Source organism: Procambarus clarkii, chromosome 17 (assembly GCF_040958095.1).
Source record: "Procambarus clarkii isolate CNS0578487 chromosome 17, FALCON_Pclarkii_2.0, whole genome shotgun sequence".
Lineage (NCBI taxonomy): Eukaryota > Metazoa > Arthropoda > Malacostraca > Decapoda > Cambaridae > Procambarus > Procambarus clarkii.
The window spans coordinates 38,314,517-38,329,805 of record NC_091166.1 but is presented as its reverse complement, the minus strand read 5'-3'; the positions used below and the strand labels follow the sequence as shown (position 1 = coordinate 38,329,805).

At 45.4% G+C, this 15,289-nt stretch overlaps 2 protein-coding genes across 2 annotated transcripts; one reads left to right on the top strand and one right to left on the bottom strand.

Moving 5' to 3' along the window:
• Positions 1-1,353: 1,353 nt before the first annotated feature.
• On the top strand, positions 1,354-2,940 carry LOC138365659 (ice-structuring glycoprotein-like). Its single transcript, XM_069326145.1, has 2 exons — positions 1,354-1,372; positions 1,769-2,940. Exons 1-2 carry the CDS (start codon positions 1,354-1,356, stop codon positions 2,938-2,940), a joined length of 1,191 nt encoding a protein of 396 aa, XP_069182246.1.
• An 11,675-nt stretch (positions 2,941-14,615) lies between these two features.
• LOC123772540 (protein FAM83H-like) lies at positions 14,616-15,011 on the bottom strand. Its single transcript, XM_045765780.2, has one exon. The coding sequence runs from the start codon at positions 15,009-15,011 to the stop codon at positions 14,616-14,618; it is 396 nt and encodes a 131-aa protein (XP_045621736.2).
• Positions 15,012-15,289: the final 278 nt, after the last annotated feature.

The following is a 15,289-nucleotide window of genomic DNA, read 5'->3' as shown; positions in this document are numbered from 1 at the left end:
CCTTATACTACTGTTACTCTCCTTAGTGATGCCTTATACCACTGTTACTCTCCTTAGTGATGCCTTATACTACTGTTACTCTCCTTAGTGACGCCTTATACTACTGTTACTCTACTTAGTGACTCCTTATACTACTGTTACTCTCCTTAGTGACGCCTTATACTACTGTTACTCTCCTTAGTGACGCCTTATACCACTGTTACTCTACTTAGTGACGCCTTATACTACTGTTACTCTCCTTAGTGACGCCTTATACTACTGTTACTCTCCTTAGTGACGCCTTATACTACTGTTACTCTCCTTAGTGACGCCTTATACTACTGTTACTCTCCTTAGTGACGCCTTATACTACTGTTACTTGCACCAGTGAAATCACATTAACGTGATGACTTGATTTCTTTACGAGTAAATTACTGGAAATATAAAAATTATATTTTAAGAGAGTACACAAAGGCGTTTCCTCTTTGAATCCTGCTGGTATATTGGTATATAAAAATGTCCTCTGTGCCACGAGTAATTAATAACCTTCTTTGATACTACAATTTTTTTGCATCTTCATTTTCATCATAAAAATGAAACATTTATATTAAACATTTTCTCATATATTGTTACAAAAATTCCATTTTTTTCGAATCTTTGCAGTAGAAACATCAAAGGTTGCTTGTGCCTTGTTTCTGTTGGTTGTGTTTGCTGGTGTTTGGTTGTGTTTATTGGTGTTTGTTCTTAATGGTGCCTAAGCCTTACTGGTACTTAATTACCTGCAGAAATTTAAACTCACTACACGCAGAAATTACAACAGCGTGATGCATCAAATGAAGAAATGATTAAGGCAGCGTCTGGGATCCTCTCGGACGTAGATTCGAACCCACGTCACGGCCCTTGTGGATTTGTTCATTTAACTCACTAGAGAAACACCTCCGTCTCCAGGAGGCCACGAATAAAGGAAGAGGAAGGGAAGAGGATAAGACGGGTGGAGAAACATGTAAACACAAGAATAAACGAAGCGGCAGAGGTTCTATTGACCAATATGAAGCAGCTTCTATTTAGATCCTAAACTCGATCCTGCAAGCACAAATAATAAACACAAGTAGTAAATATACACACACACATACACCTATTAAGACACAATTACATTACGAACGTATGTTTCTGTATATACAGCCATATAGACTGACCATACATGACCTTCAGTATACCGGCAATCTCTGGCCACAGTAATATAAGACTGGAGGAGGTTAGTTGTCTCATTGCTTCCCTCTAATACTCAACTTACCACACTAACTCACTCCCAAACTCTTCCTTTAACCCTAAAGACCAGCCCAGAACTACTCAAATAGCAGCAGGGATATCCCTATGAGAGTAGATGGTGACAGTATCTCATTATAGGGGGAACAACTATTAAAAAATAATAATTATCCCATTAATCTGCTAGAAATTAAGGTAAAACCCATGTAATGATATTTTGCATTAAACACGACCAGAAAACATAAATCTAGAGAATTAAAACTATTTGTTCCAAAGATTTCTGTCGCAAATTCATAGAAGAAAAAGATCCGGTGCTTTTATATCCACGAGCCATTATTTTTTTACGCTTTTGAATGAAACGCTTGAGAACTGAAGCCTGAATGAACTCTGGGTTTAGGTGGGGTCCTCTGGTCGATGTAGTGCCCTGTGTACACTGCTCTCAGGTCTCAGTTATTAGTCTTTTGGAGAGTGTGTCCCTGGAAGATAATTTATTGTTAATATCAATCAGAACTATGGGCAACAGACGTAGCAAAAGCGCCAGCGGTAACAGAAGCAGCAACAGTTGAAGTAGCAAAAGCGCCAGCGGTAACAGAAGCAGCAACAGTTGAAGTAGCAAAAGCTCCAGCAGTAACAGAAGCAGCAACAGTTGAAGTAGCAAAAGCTCCAGCGGTAACAGAAGCAGCAACAGTTGAAGTAGCAAAAGCTCCAGCGGTAACAGAAGCAGCAACAGTTGAAGTAGCAAAAGCTCCAGCGGTAACAGAAGCAGCAACAGTTGAAGTAGCAAAAGCGCCAGCGGTAACAGAAGCAGCAACAGTTGAAGTAGCAAAAGCTCCAGCGGTAACAGAAGCAGCAACAGTTGAAGTAGCAAAAGCTCCAGCGGTAACAGAAGCAGCAACAGTTGAAGTAGCAAAAGCTCCAGCGGTAACAGAAGCAGCAACAGTTGAAGTAGCAAAAGCTCCAGCAGTAACAGAAGCAGCAACAGTTGAAGTAGCAAAAGCTCCAGCGGTAACAGAAGCAACAACAGTTGAAGTAGCAAAAGCTCCAGCGGTAACAGAAGCAACAACAGTTGAAGTAGCAAAAGCGCCAGCGGTAACAGAAGCAACAACAGTTGAAGTAGCAAAAGCGCCAGCGGTATTAGAAGCAGCAACAGTTGAAGTAGCAAAAGCTCCAGCGGTAACAGAAGCAGCAACAGTTGAAGTAGCAAAAGCGCCAGCGGTAACAGAAGCAGCAACAGTTGAAGTAGCAAAAGCGCCAGCGGTAACAGAAGCAGCAACAGTTGAAGTAGCAAAAGCGCCAGCGGTAACAGAAGCAGCAACAGTTGAAGTAGCAAAAGCTCCAGCGGTAACAGAAGCAGCAACAGTTGAAGTAGCAAAAGCGCCAGCGGTAACAGAAGCAACAACAGTTGAAGTAGCAAAAGCGCCAGCAGTAACAGAAGCAACAACAGTTAAAGTAGCAAAAGCGCCAGCGGTAACAGAAGCAACAGAAGCAGTGGCCATCGATTCAACTTTAAAATTTCATTCAAGTATTCATCAAAGATTTCTCCTGGTTAAATTATTGAATGATATTAAATTATCGAACTCGGTACTAGATAGTTGTGAACAAAGTTCACTACACACACTCATGTTCATATTTAACCAACATATGTTCAATTACATCTCTGACGGGCTCGAGTTTCCCCTCAATGTAACACATTAGCACTCAAACACACCCACTTGTGCACATGTAAACTCCCTCACAAACACACTCACCCAGACAATGCTATATATAAACAATAAAAAGTACTTTACTACTATAAAAGCCTGTATTAAGAGGCATAAAACTACTAGCAGTTAGTTATCACGTGTGCACACACGGGCATAACCAAGAAAATCAGGGAACCCACTTTCAAAGTGGTATAATTGGACAGCGCCAATTACAGCAATAACTCCCAACTTCTGACACACATTTTGACTGATTACAGAAGACGGCAGAGACTTCACTTAGGAGCGCCACTTCGCTCGGCTCTTCCCAATTTACTGACAAGGGAGTTATATGAGTGTAAGTGAAAATCGATGCCTTGCCTGAGTCGTCCGCTTTGCCAGGGGTGGTCCCCCTTTGTAGTGGGGAACTGTTTTGCCAGTGGCGGCACCTCTGTCGCAGGCGTCCGCTCTGCCAGTGGCGGCACCTCTGTCGCAGGCGTCCGCTCTGCCAGGGGCGGCACCTCTGTCGCAGGCGTCCGCTCTGCCAGGGGCGGCACTTCTGTCGCAGGCGTCCGCTCTGCCAGGGGCGGCACCTCTGTCGCAAGCGTCCGCTCTGCCAGTGGCGGCACCTCTGTCGCAGGCGTCCGCTCTGCCAGGGATGGTCGTTTTGGCGTGAGTGGCCGTTCTTCTAGGAAAGTTAGCCGAACACGGGGTACCATGTGGGAACTTAAAATGAATTCACAGAAAAGGATTATCGAGGGATGCAAAAAAACACTTCGCCTTCCCCTTGGGACAAACATATTGAAGAACAGCAACACAGACGATGCTAGCGAAGCTAAGGACCTCATACATTATTCGAGGTTATTCATAATCCATACACTATGTATGTTAATTTTTTAATCTAATAATAAATAAATAAATATAATAAATAACTTTTTATTCAGGAAAAGTACATAATTGATTTACAAACATAATGGATTAATATATAGAGCTAGTACATACAATACCTAAAACCACTAATACGCATAGCATTTCGTTCAAAGATGGTCATCTAGAAAGATGACCACGACATACGAGATACTCAGGGTTATATACTATTGGAATGAAGGTTGAGAGGCGGGAGTTAAAAGCTGAAGATCAACCAAAGCAAATAACAAGTAGATGAGAGTCAGCATAGTGAGGGTGAACACCCATGACGAGTTTGTGTCCGGGGACTCGGTTGTGATGGTTGAAATTGAAATTGAAATAGAAATAGTTATTCTCTCTCTCTTCCTCACTCTCTTCCTCACTCTCTTCCTCACTCTCTTCCTCACTCTCTTCCTCCAGTTCCATTTTGTTCACTAACTTGTCTGTGTCAGTAAGGCGAGGGAAGCCACCCATCACTGCTGCCTCCTCCACCCACTCTCCCTCCACCCATTACAAGTTACCTCCACACACACACAGTACCTCCACCCATCACTGGCTAGGTTAGCTTTCCTCCGTCTCCACACCTTCCTCCCCCCCGTCTCCACTCCTCCCCCCCCTTCTCCACACACAGTATTATCCGCCCCCCTAACTATTTCACCCTAAACCTCACGGCTTCCCAGAGCTGTGTGATCAACTGGTACACTACGGCTTCTCTATCTAACCTTAATTGCTCCAGTGACATTTGCATTCGTAATTATGAGAGCAATCCGGGGCCATCCAACACTAATGAGGGCCCACCGGGAAAGGTAATGAGCTAGCTATGCGTGCAACATTGCACTAATTTCCATACCAATGTGGAGAAGGGTTAAGCTGGGGAAAAGTTGCCCTCCCTCAGTCAAAGTAGACATGAGAGAGTTTCATTGTTTGAAGTGTGGGTTAGACTTATCTACGAATGGTAATTATTCAGGTGGATATTTCATATTCAGGTGGATACGAAATATTCAGGTGGATATGAAATATTCAGGTGGATACGAAAAATTCAGGTGGATACGAAATATTCAGGTGGATACGAAATATTCAGGTGGATACGAAATATTCAGGTGGATATGAAATATTCAGGTGGATACGAAATATTCAGGTGGATACGAAATATTCAGGTGGATATGAAATATTCAGGTGGATACGAAATATTCAGGTGGATACGAAATATTCAGGTGGATATGAAATATTCAGGTGGATATGAAATATTCAGGTGGATATGAATAGGAGCAGCCTCGTGTAGGCCTCTTGCGTTTATCAATATTCATATTTATTTGTCAATATATTTAATCTGAGCCCAGTGGGGCCAGATTAATTAGACAACTAATTATGCCCATACTACTTTAAGTAAACAAATATTAATCCAATCATTCTTACAAATGTCTGGTATTACTTAAGATTAGTGAGCCATTATTATCAGGGAAATGAATAGTTCAAATATTTATAGGTTCGTAACAGAGAGTTCAAAATCAAAATGGCCCATTATATAATAGAATCCACATCCAGAAAATACACAAAACTGTAAGGTATTCTTACGTCTCGTTCCCATGTTTGGAGGACAAGAACACAACACGAACCAATGGTTTGAAAAGCAGCGCATTGAGGGGAGAATAGCGAAAGGCTAATAAATACATAGCAAAATAGATAAGAATAATAACGACAGCAGTCAAATGCGAATCAGATAAACAGGAATATAGGAGAATGTGAAGAAATAAGTTAATACTGCTAAGAATTCAAAAGATGAATCCCGAGTTTCTGCTCAGCAACATCAGAAAAAATACATTTGTGAGTGACATATAATTTGAGAGCAAAAAAAAAAAAAGGGAGAATTAATGGCAAACAAGGAGATGTGTGTGTGTGTGAAGTACCAAATGAAAGTACCCGAAAGGTATTCACCCTTGTATCTGACCACCCTAGGTACTGCACTGTTCCTGCAGGCTGTAGCCATACCTAAGCTCTGATCGAAATTATCATGACTTGAGGTTATCTTGAGATGATTTCGGGGCTTTTTTAGTGTCCCCGCGGCCCGGTCCTCGACCAGGCCTCCACCCCCAGGAAGCAGCCCGTGACAGCTGACTAACTCCCAGGTACCTATTTACTGCTAGGTAACAGGGGTATTCAGGGTGAAAGAAACTTTGCCCATTTGTTTCTGCCTCGTGCGGGAATCGAACCCGCGCCACAGAATTACGAGTCCTGCGCACTATCCACCAGGCTACGAGGCTACATGACTCAAGACGAAAACCACCGGACGAGTAAGATACGACGGACAGCTGTAATTTTTCAGCTCATTTTCGCAAAGAGGATTTTTTTTTCACAATCCGCAAAGAGGATTTCTTTCCTACCACAGACGTGGCCAGACATTTACAAGGCTAATTAGCATATATACATTTTCTTCTGTCCTCCATGGATAGGGTCATGACTCACAGAAGTATGGTCGCTATATACAAGAAAACATGAAGACATAACCTCTGAAAACTAGATTGACAAGTTTTCCTTACAGGGAACTTGAGAGACTTGCAGAGAACTTGAGAGACTTGCAGAGAACTTGAGAGACTTGCAGAGAACTTGAGAGACTTGCAGAGAACTTGAGAGACTTGCAGAGAACTTGAGAGACTGGCAGGGAACTTGAGAGACTTGCAGGGAACTTGAGAGACTGGCAGGGAACTTGAGAGACTGGCAGGGAACTTGAGAGACTTGCAGGGAACTTGAGAGACTTGCAAGGAAACTTGAGAGACTGGCAGGGAACTTGAGAGACTTGCAAGGAACTTCAGAGAATTGCAGGGAACTTGAGAGACTTGAAAGGAACTTCAGAGACTTGCAGGGAACTTGAGAGACCAATGAGAAGCATTATGGAACATCTACAATGTCGGACTTAATATAGACACCGAGATAAGTCCAGCGAAGGAAAGTCTTCACTTACAAGCGAAGGACAATTATCAGGAGAGAACGACACACTATTACCACTGTATAGCATTTGGGAAAGCTGAGGATATGCATTTGGGATACAAAGGGAGGAAAGGAATAGTGCCCAACCGCTTGGACTGGACGGTAGAGCTACGGTCTAGCTTCGTGGAGTTCGGCGTTTAATTCCCGACAGTTCAAGTGGTTGGACAGAAATACTTATACCAAAACATCCATCTTCGCACCCAAGTCCACACACACACACACACACACACACACACACACACACACACACACACACACGCGCGCGTCTATCTATCCACACACTAACATATCCACACACATGCGTCTATCTATCCACACACTAACATATCCACACACACGCGTCTATCTATCCACACACACGCGTCTATCTATCCACACACTAACATATCCACACACACGCGTCTATCTATCCACACACTAACATATCCACACACACGCGTCTATCTATCCACACACTAACATATCCACACACACGCGTCTATCTATCCACACACTAACATATCCACACACAAGCGTCTATCTATCCACACACTAACATATCCACACACACGCGTCTATCTATCCACACACACGCGTCTATCTATCCACGCACTAACATATCCACACACACGCGTCTATCTATCCACACACACGCGTCTATCTCCTCCACACACTAACAAATCCACACACACACACACACACACACACACACACACACACACGCACACACACACACACACACACACACACACACACACACACACACACGCACACACACTTTTACACTGCCTACGTAAGGCCAGTCTTAGAGTATGCCGCCTCATCATGGAGTCCCCATCTGAAGAAGCATATAATGAAACTGGAAAAGGTTCAGAGGTTTGCAACGAGACTCGTCCCAGAGCTACGAGGGATGGGGTATGAAGAGCGCCTGAGGGAACTGTGCCTTACGACACTAGAAAGAAGAAGGGAGAGGGGGGACATGATAGGAACGTATAAGATACTCAGAGGAATTGACAGAGTGGACATAGACGAAATGTTCACACGGAATAGTAACAGAACGAGAGGACATGGATGGAAGCTTGAAACTCAGATGAGTCACAGAGATGTAAGGAAGTTTTCTTTTAGCGTGAGAGTAGTGGGGAAATGGAATGCACTTCAGGAACAGGTTGTGGAAGCAAATACTATTCATAATTTTAAAACCAGGTATGATAGGGAAATGGGACAGGAGTCATTGCTGTAAACAACCGATGCTCGAAAGGCGGGATCCAAGAGTCAATGCTCGATCCTGCAAGCACATATAGGTGAGTACATATAGGTGAGTACACATCCGCCCGCCCGCACGCCAACACCCACTCACAAGCTCACAGTAATATACCCATTAAGTAAATCTTGACTTTAATTTGACCTTCCAAAAAATCTTTGACGCGGGATATTGAGTCGCAACTCAACACGGAGAATATGAAAAGCTTTTTTAGCTGCCAAAGCCAGAGAAAATCTCTCCCCAAATTTGGGTCCGACGCCTGGCCCAGCGAATCGTAAAATGCTGCCTATTAACCAGGGCTGAACAACGTTACAAAAAAACCTTTATATTATCATATGACTGAATTTCAGAGCTGAAATATGTTAGAACATCAAATTAGTGTGTCTGTGAATGCATCTTATTGGTATTAATTCCTTGAAAACACAACGCTAACACACTGATATTTGGACGTTGTTAATGGGTTAATATCGTTAAAAACTATAACACATACTTTTGTGGAAAAACGATTATAAAACATACTTTTATAAAATATACTTTTGTTCTGAGTTTGTTGGGAAATGACCAATGAACGTTCAGAGATAATACTGAGGACTCACAGTCCGAATAAACTTGAATCTTCTATGAATCCTACACTTTAACCCTCCATGAAGACTCGTACCCACACTTGAACCCTCAATTAAGCCTCGCACACACACTTGAACCCTCCATGAAGTCTCTTACCCACACTTGAACCCTCCGTGAAGCCTCGTACCCACACTTGAACCCTCCGTGAAGCCTCATACCCACACTTGAACCCTCCATGAAGCCTCGTACCCACACTTAAACTGTATATGAGGTCAGTGGGAGGTAGCGAAGCCATAGTTCTATGGAAGTCCTGGTCAGTGGCGCCAGGTGGCACCCAATTACTGTCAATGGTCCTCTGTGAAGAAAATATTGCTCAAGCTCATTTTATTTACACGTCAAGAGTAGAAACGTCTCAATAGCCTCTTCAAGTGGCCGTGCAAGTTACCGTGTTATCTGGGTACATTTACGTGGAAAATATAGATAACAACAGACGTTTGTGGTAACGTTTGCAACAAACAAACGTTTCTGTCAATCACAGGCTGGCCCAGAAAACGCACAATGTAACCACAAAGTCGTAGGAACGTTTTTGTCGTGGTTACTACGTAAACAAAAAATAAAGTCTGGATTTACCTGAGGGTCAGCATCTTTCTAGTGGCCTCAACAAAGACAGGAAGCCGGCAGCTAGTCAAAGGTCACTTCCCACCATACCTGATGAATTTATCCAGCTTTGCTATGCCCCACATGCAAGGTCATGTATTTTTCAGGTCAGGTCAGGTCATTTTTCAGGTCACCCTCCCGTCCCCGTGGGAGGGTATGGCACGTTAAAGAGCATCTGTAAGTCTTCCAACAACTTGTAGAGCTCGTTTAGATTTCCCTGTAAGACTTCAATATAATTTTCACTTCCTGCTTTATCAAAGATCTAAGTGTCATATGCAATTTTGATGATGTGGCTTGCAATATTCTCACCTATGTCATTGATGCATTTGACAAAAAAGGATTGTCCCCCAAAATGGGACATCCCCCCACTCACTAAATTTTTCCAGTTAGATTAATTTCCATTTAGAACGACCCTTTGCTTTAATCATTTGTTATCCAGTCCACCATTTATTCCACGCGAATGTAATTTCCTTGCCATTCACGTAATGCCTTATGAAAATCTTTAGAGAGGTCCCAGTATACAACATCTACTGGAAGTCCTTTGTCTGAATACCGGGGTACAGTCGCCGAAAATGCGACGTTGTAAGTCAGGAAATATTTTTAACAAAACTCTCATTCTCTCTCTCTCTCTCTCTCTCTCTCTCTCTCTCTCTCTCTCTCTCTCTCTCTCTCTCTCTCTCTCTCTCTCCCTCCCTCTCCCTCCCTCTCTCTCTCTCTCTCTCCGTCCTACAAGCTTGCAGAGTGAGTCCGGTGAGACTCTGAGACAATCAACAGAGACAAAGGTCCAGAGGCAATATTTAACGTGGTGAGGCCAGCCAGCAGCTCCCGACTCTGGCGCGAGGCAGACTAGAAACTGCATATTTTTGCAATGTAAAAGAGAGTATGAACGGCAATTATCGCAGACACTATGACAAAGGCAGTGCTGTGAAAGCCTTTGACTCATGTGTAGAGTTAATGAGGAACTTTTGCTCTCTCTCTCTCTCTGTCTGCCTCTCTCTGTCTGTCTGCCTCTGCCTCTGTCTGTCTGCCTCTTAGTTTCCATGTACTCTTTAAAACATATGTAATATAATTTATTACGTAGCATTAAATATTATAAGAGGCTCTTAGAGAGGAGACTCAATAGAGGGAGCACGAACCTGTATCTGTGTATATACTTAACTGTACTGACATGGGGGCGAGATATAGCTCTTGGGTTCCGTCTTTTCGGCCAATGGAACTGGTAATTTATATATTTACTGGCGCTCAAATACTCTTTAAAACTTACTCTTGAAGTTATGAATCGAGGTAACTTCCATGAAATTGGGTTTAATGTTATATTACCGTTGTCTGGCTGTCTTGGACGGTGGGGCACGCTCTCCCGTGGAAGGGTATGGCACCCCCCGTGGGAGGGTATGGCACACCTCCGTGGGAGGGTATGGCACCCCCCGTGGGAGGGTACGGCACCCCCCGTGGGAGGGTACGGCACACCTCCGTGGGAGGGTGGCAGTATAAACATCCTCGGAAGATACTGGCATGCGTCCCTAAGTACACTCGAGGGTGTAATCCCTTGCTGCTTCTCACTTGACTGACAGACAAGCACAGAGACCCTTCTCCGAGCAAGCACAGAGGCAGCACACGCTTCCTCCATGGACAGACAGCTCCAGGACACCCGTGTCCAAAGGATAGACATGTGTAGGACACACAATACCCACAGATAGACTGGTGGCATGAAAGCAATCCCTGTGTAGCAGTTCTCTACAAAATTGATCCCCCAATATCCGTCTACTGCCTAGCCAACGTCAACTTATTACCTCCAGTCCATTTCAATTTGCGTTTTCTACTCAACTCTGGATTTAACGATTCCTCTTCTCATGGAAGAAAAAAGTATTGATCACGTTGGGAAAGGGTGAGCATATTTTTCTGGGTGTTGAATTTAACGTATGTAGTCGAGAAGTAAAACAATTATTTAGTGAATAATATACTTCGGTCAACACGTTACCAGATAGGAAATGCTATTGGCCAACGTTTTGATCATTGGAATTTAATATTTGATAACATTATTGCTACAGTGTTTAGGAATTACGAAATACACTGTTACACTTTTGGTTGGCAGAAGAATACTTTATATGGCACAAGCAGAGGTTCGAGCCCCCACCAGTGCTACTGATTATTATATATTTATATATTATACATTTGTGGCAGTTTACAATATACATAAGTGGAAATTACTGTCCATAAACCACCTCCAGCTCCTCCGAGGTGGGAGGTCTGCAGGCATTTCCTTTATAGATGATAATAATAATAATAATAATAATAATAATAACTCCACAGGAGCTGTGATGAGGATTCGAATCTATGCGCTGGGTGTTCCCAGACACACGCTCATGACAGCTAGGGAATTGACAACTGGCAAGAGTGCAAGACAACCTGTTCACTCTTCCTTCACGTTCACAGGAGGATCCTATCAAGACGTTTCTGATTTCCGTTAGGTCTCCCACTTTTAGGGTTTCCATTGTACTGGATACTCTACTGTCGCCAAACTTCTCTAAACGGTGTCAGTGGCTGCCTCGACCAGAGACGTGATCACCGAGGTCCTGTTGGTCTGCTGGGGTATTACCGTGGATACACCTGTGCTCGGGGTGACAGGGGCAGCAAGGCAAAGGGCAAGACCAATACTGAGGGACTGATGGTCGAAACGTGTGTCCAGATAACAATTTGGGACAGCTAACAGGAAATCCCCAACATGAGGGGCTTCCAGTGCTAGAAGACGTGCTTTATATGTCCTGGAAACTGTATTCACATGAAAATTTGTTTAAGAATTCCCTGGAAATTGTTAACTAATATTTGTAGTGGGTCTGTTTGAGAGTTATTATTCCCCATATTATTGGGGAACGAACCCACGGGTTATGAATTACTCTCCAACTAATTCTCTCTGAATTATTTAGGGAATTTAGTCGGAAGAAGAAACTACAAGAATATCTGACTATTTGCTTCAGTGAAACCTAAGTGCTTCAGTAAGATATCTCCCACCAATTCACAAGTTGTAAACGAGGACCAACATGCAGGCAATGTTGTCGACGTTGCCTTGCGGGAACCTTTGTCTGACCTACGTTGCTGGCACGCATTGGCAATTGTCCAGGGCCAATGTGGAATGAACTACTGTTATTCAGAACTTAGCAAACAAAAAGCACGGAAATAAAATATATAAAAAAAAAAAAGGAAATGCTCCCATTAGCTAATTGTTGACGTATACCAACAATTAATTTGGAACAACAAAAAACTTACGAAAGTGACCTGTATTAGTTAATTTCCGGGTTAACAAGCCAATGAAAAAATTCGAACAATTTAGTTTTAAATTTCCGCATTTCATATCAGTTAATTTCTACTCCCATTCTGTCTCCCTCTCTCCATATACAAATTATAGTCCTTGATTAAGAGAACAAACATAAGCGAAAAATCGCATTACAATTGCCTTTTTAACCTATTGCTGAAGGCGAAACCAAGAGCCACTGATGCGCTGCAGTAATTTTTTTTTGTATTACAGAGGTCCTCCGAAGCCCGCTGGGTGGCGTCGGTCACCTAATGAGATTTTAATTACCGGACAGCACGCACGCTGCCAACATACCCGAGATTAATTCTATAAAAAGCACCATTGGGGCTTATAGCGGGCTTGTTCGTATTGCTGTTCCTAGTCTGTATGTGTTCGATGTGTCGCGTCGCCAGCCCGTGTCTGTGTCCTGAAGCCCGTGTCTGTGTCCTGAAGCCCGTGTTTATTGTGACACTGACCACAAGCCTGTCTGTATCTCGCGCTCTACAAGCCCTGGTGTATCTGGTCTTTCCCTCCCTAACCCCGTGTCGATCGTGTCTGTTGTCTAGACACATCAGAGTGACAGGATGAGGGGGCGTGTGTCTAGACACATGGCTGATCCCCAGACATCAAGTCACTCTGAGTATCACGTCCACAACAGCACGTGGACCACATCACCCTTAGAACCCGCGTCCACACCAGCACGTGGGCCACATCGCCCTTAGAACCCGCGTCCACACCAGCACGTGGACCACATCGCCCTTAGAACCCGCGTCCTCGCCAGCTCGTGGGCCACATCGCCCTTAGAACCCGCGTCCACACCAGCACGTGGACCACATCGCCCTTAGAACCCGCGTCCTCGCCAGCTCGTGGGCCACATCGCCCTTAGAACCCGCGTCCACACCAGCACGTGGGCCACATCACCCTTAGAACCCGCGTCCACACCAGCACGTGGGCCACATCGCCCTTAGAACCCGCGTCCACACCAGCACGTGGGCCACATCGCCCTTAGAACCCGCGTCCACACCAGCACGTGGCCAGTTAATATCCGTGCAGGTGTGTGTGTGTGCAGGTGTGTGTGTGGTCCTCACTAGTCTGGCATTAATACTTGATATTCTCCCTAGACACCGCCGGGAATATTTATGAGGGAGGAGGTTTTTTTCTTGTGGATACGTTTTTATGCAGCGCTGTGATGTTTTTAGTTTGTTTAATTGGTGCAAATTGGTGCATGATCTGAATATTAAGGTGGATGGCACTCTTGCAATCTTTGCGGTGATCTTAGATAATGTGTCTTACTGAACACCCTGACGTGCAGGGTGTCTCCCTGTCCTACACCAGGCGTGCAGGGTGTCCCCCCCCTGTCCTACACCAGGCGTGCAGGGTGTCCCCCTGTCCTACACCAGGCGTGCAGGGTGTCCCCCTGTCCTACACCCTGGCGTGCAGGGTGTCCCCCTGTCCTACACCAGGCGTGCAGGGTGTACCCCTGTCCTACACCCTGGCGTGCAGGGTGTCCCCCTGTCCTACACCAGGCGTGCAGGGTGTCCCCCTGTCCTACACCAGGCGTGCAGGGTGTCCCTCTGTCCTACACCCTGGCGAGCAGGGTGTCCCCCTGTCCTACACCAGGCGTGCAGAGTGTCCCTCTGTCCTACACCAGGCGTGCAGGGTGTCCCTCTGTCCTACACCCTGGCGTGCAGGGTGTCCCCCTGTCCTACACCCTGGCGTGCAGGGTGTCCCCTTGTCCTACACCAGGCGTGCAGGGTGTCCCCCTGTCCTACACCAGGCGTGCAGGGTGTCCCCCTGTCCTACACCAGGCGTGCAGGGTGTCCCCCTGTCCTACACCAGGCGTGCAGGGTGTCTCCCTGTCCTACACCAGGCGTGCAGGGTGTCTCCCTGTCCTACACCAGGCGTGCAGGGTGTCCCTCTGTCCTACATCAGGCGTGCAGGGTGTCCCTCTGTCCTACACCCTGGCGTGCAGGGTGTCCCCCTGTCCTACATCAGGCGTGCAGGGTGTCTCCCTGTCCTACACCAGGAAGGAAATAGGAAACCTCCGGTCCTACGTCAGGTATGGTGTAGGTCCTCCCACACCCTCCGGCAGGTGTGGTGTAGGTCCTCCCACACCCTCCGGCAGGTGTGGTGTAGGTCCTCCCACACCCTCCGGCAGGTATGGTGTAGGTCCTCCCACACCCTCCGGCAGGTGTGGTGTAGGTCCTCCCACACCCTCCGGCAGGTGTGTCGTAGGTCCTCCCACACCCTCCAGCAGGTATGATGTAGGTCCTCCCACACCCTCCGGCAGGTATGATGTAGGTCCGCCCACACCCTCCGGCAGGTATGATGTAGGTCCGCCCACACCCTCCGGCAGGTGTGTCGTAGGTCCTCCCACACCCTCCGGCAGGTATGATGCAAGAACAATGACACACAACCTCCCATCAAGAAACAATGATGCAATCATTTAACGAAGCAACGATTTGCAGTTACATAGATTGATATTGCAACAAATTCAAAGAAAATGGGTGGTATCGAGAGATAACTCTATTGTATTATGGCTTAGAACTTCTTCCCCCCCCCCACCCAAGGGGATAATTCCACCCCATCGTGGGCCTCTTCACCCCCCCCCCTCCTCCCCCCAAAAAGGAGTAATTCCACTATTGTTCCGACCACACGAGGGGTAACAGGCACTATTTTCCGAAAGATGCTTTATTTGGTGATCGCGGAAGTCAGTAAGAATGC

Coding starts and splice junctions, on each gene's coding strand:
- LOC123772540 (XM_045765780.2), bottom strand. CDS start 15,011: ATGATTGCATCATTGTTTCTTGATGGGAGGTTGTGTGTCATTGTTCTT.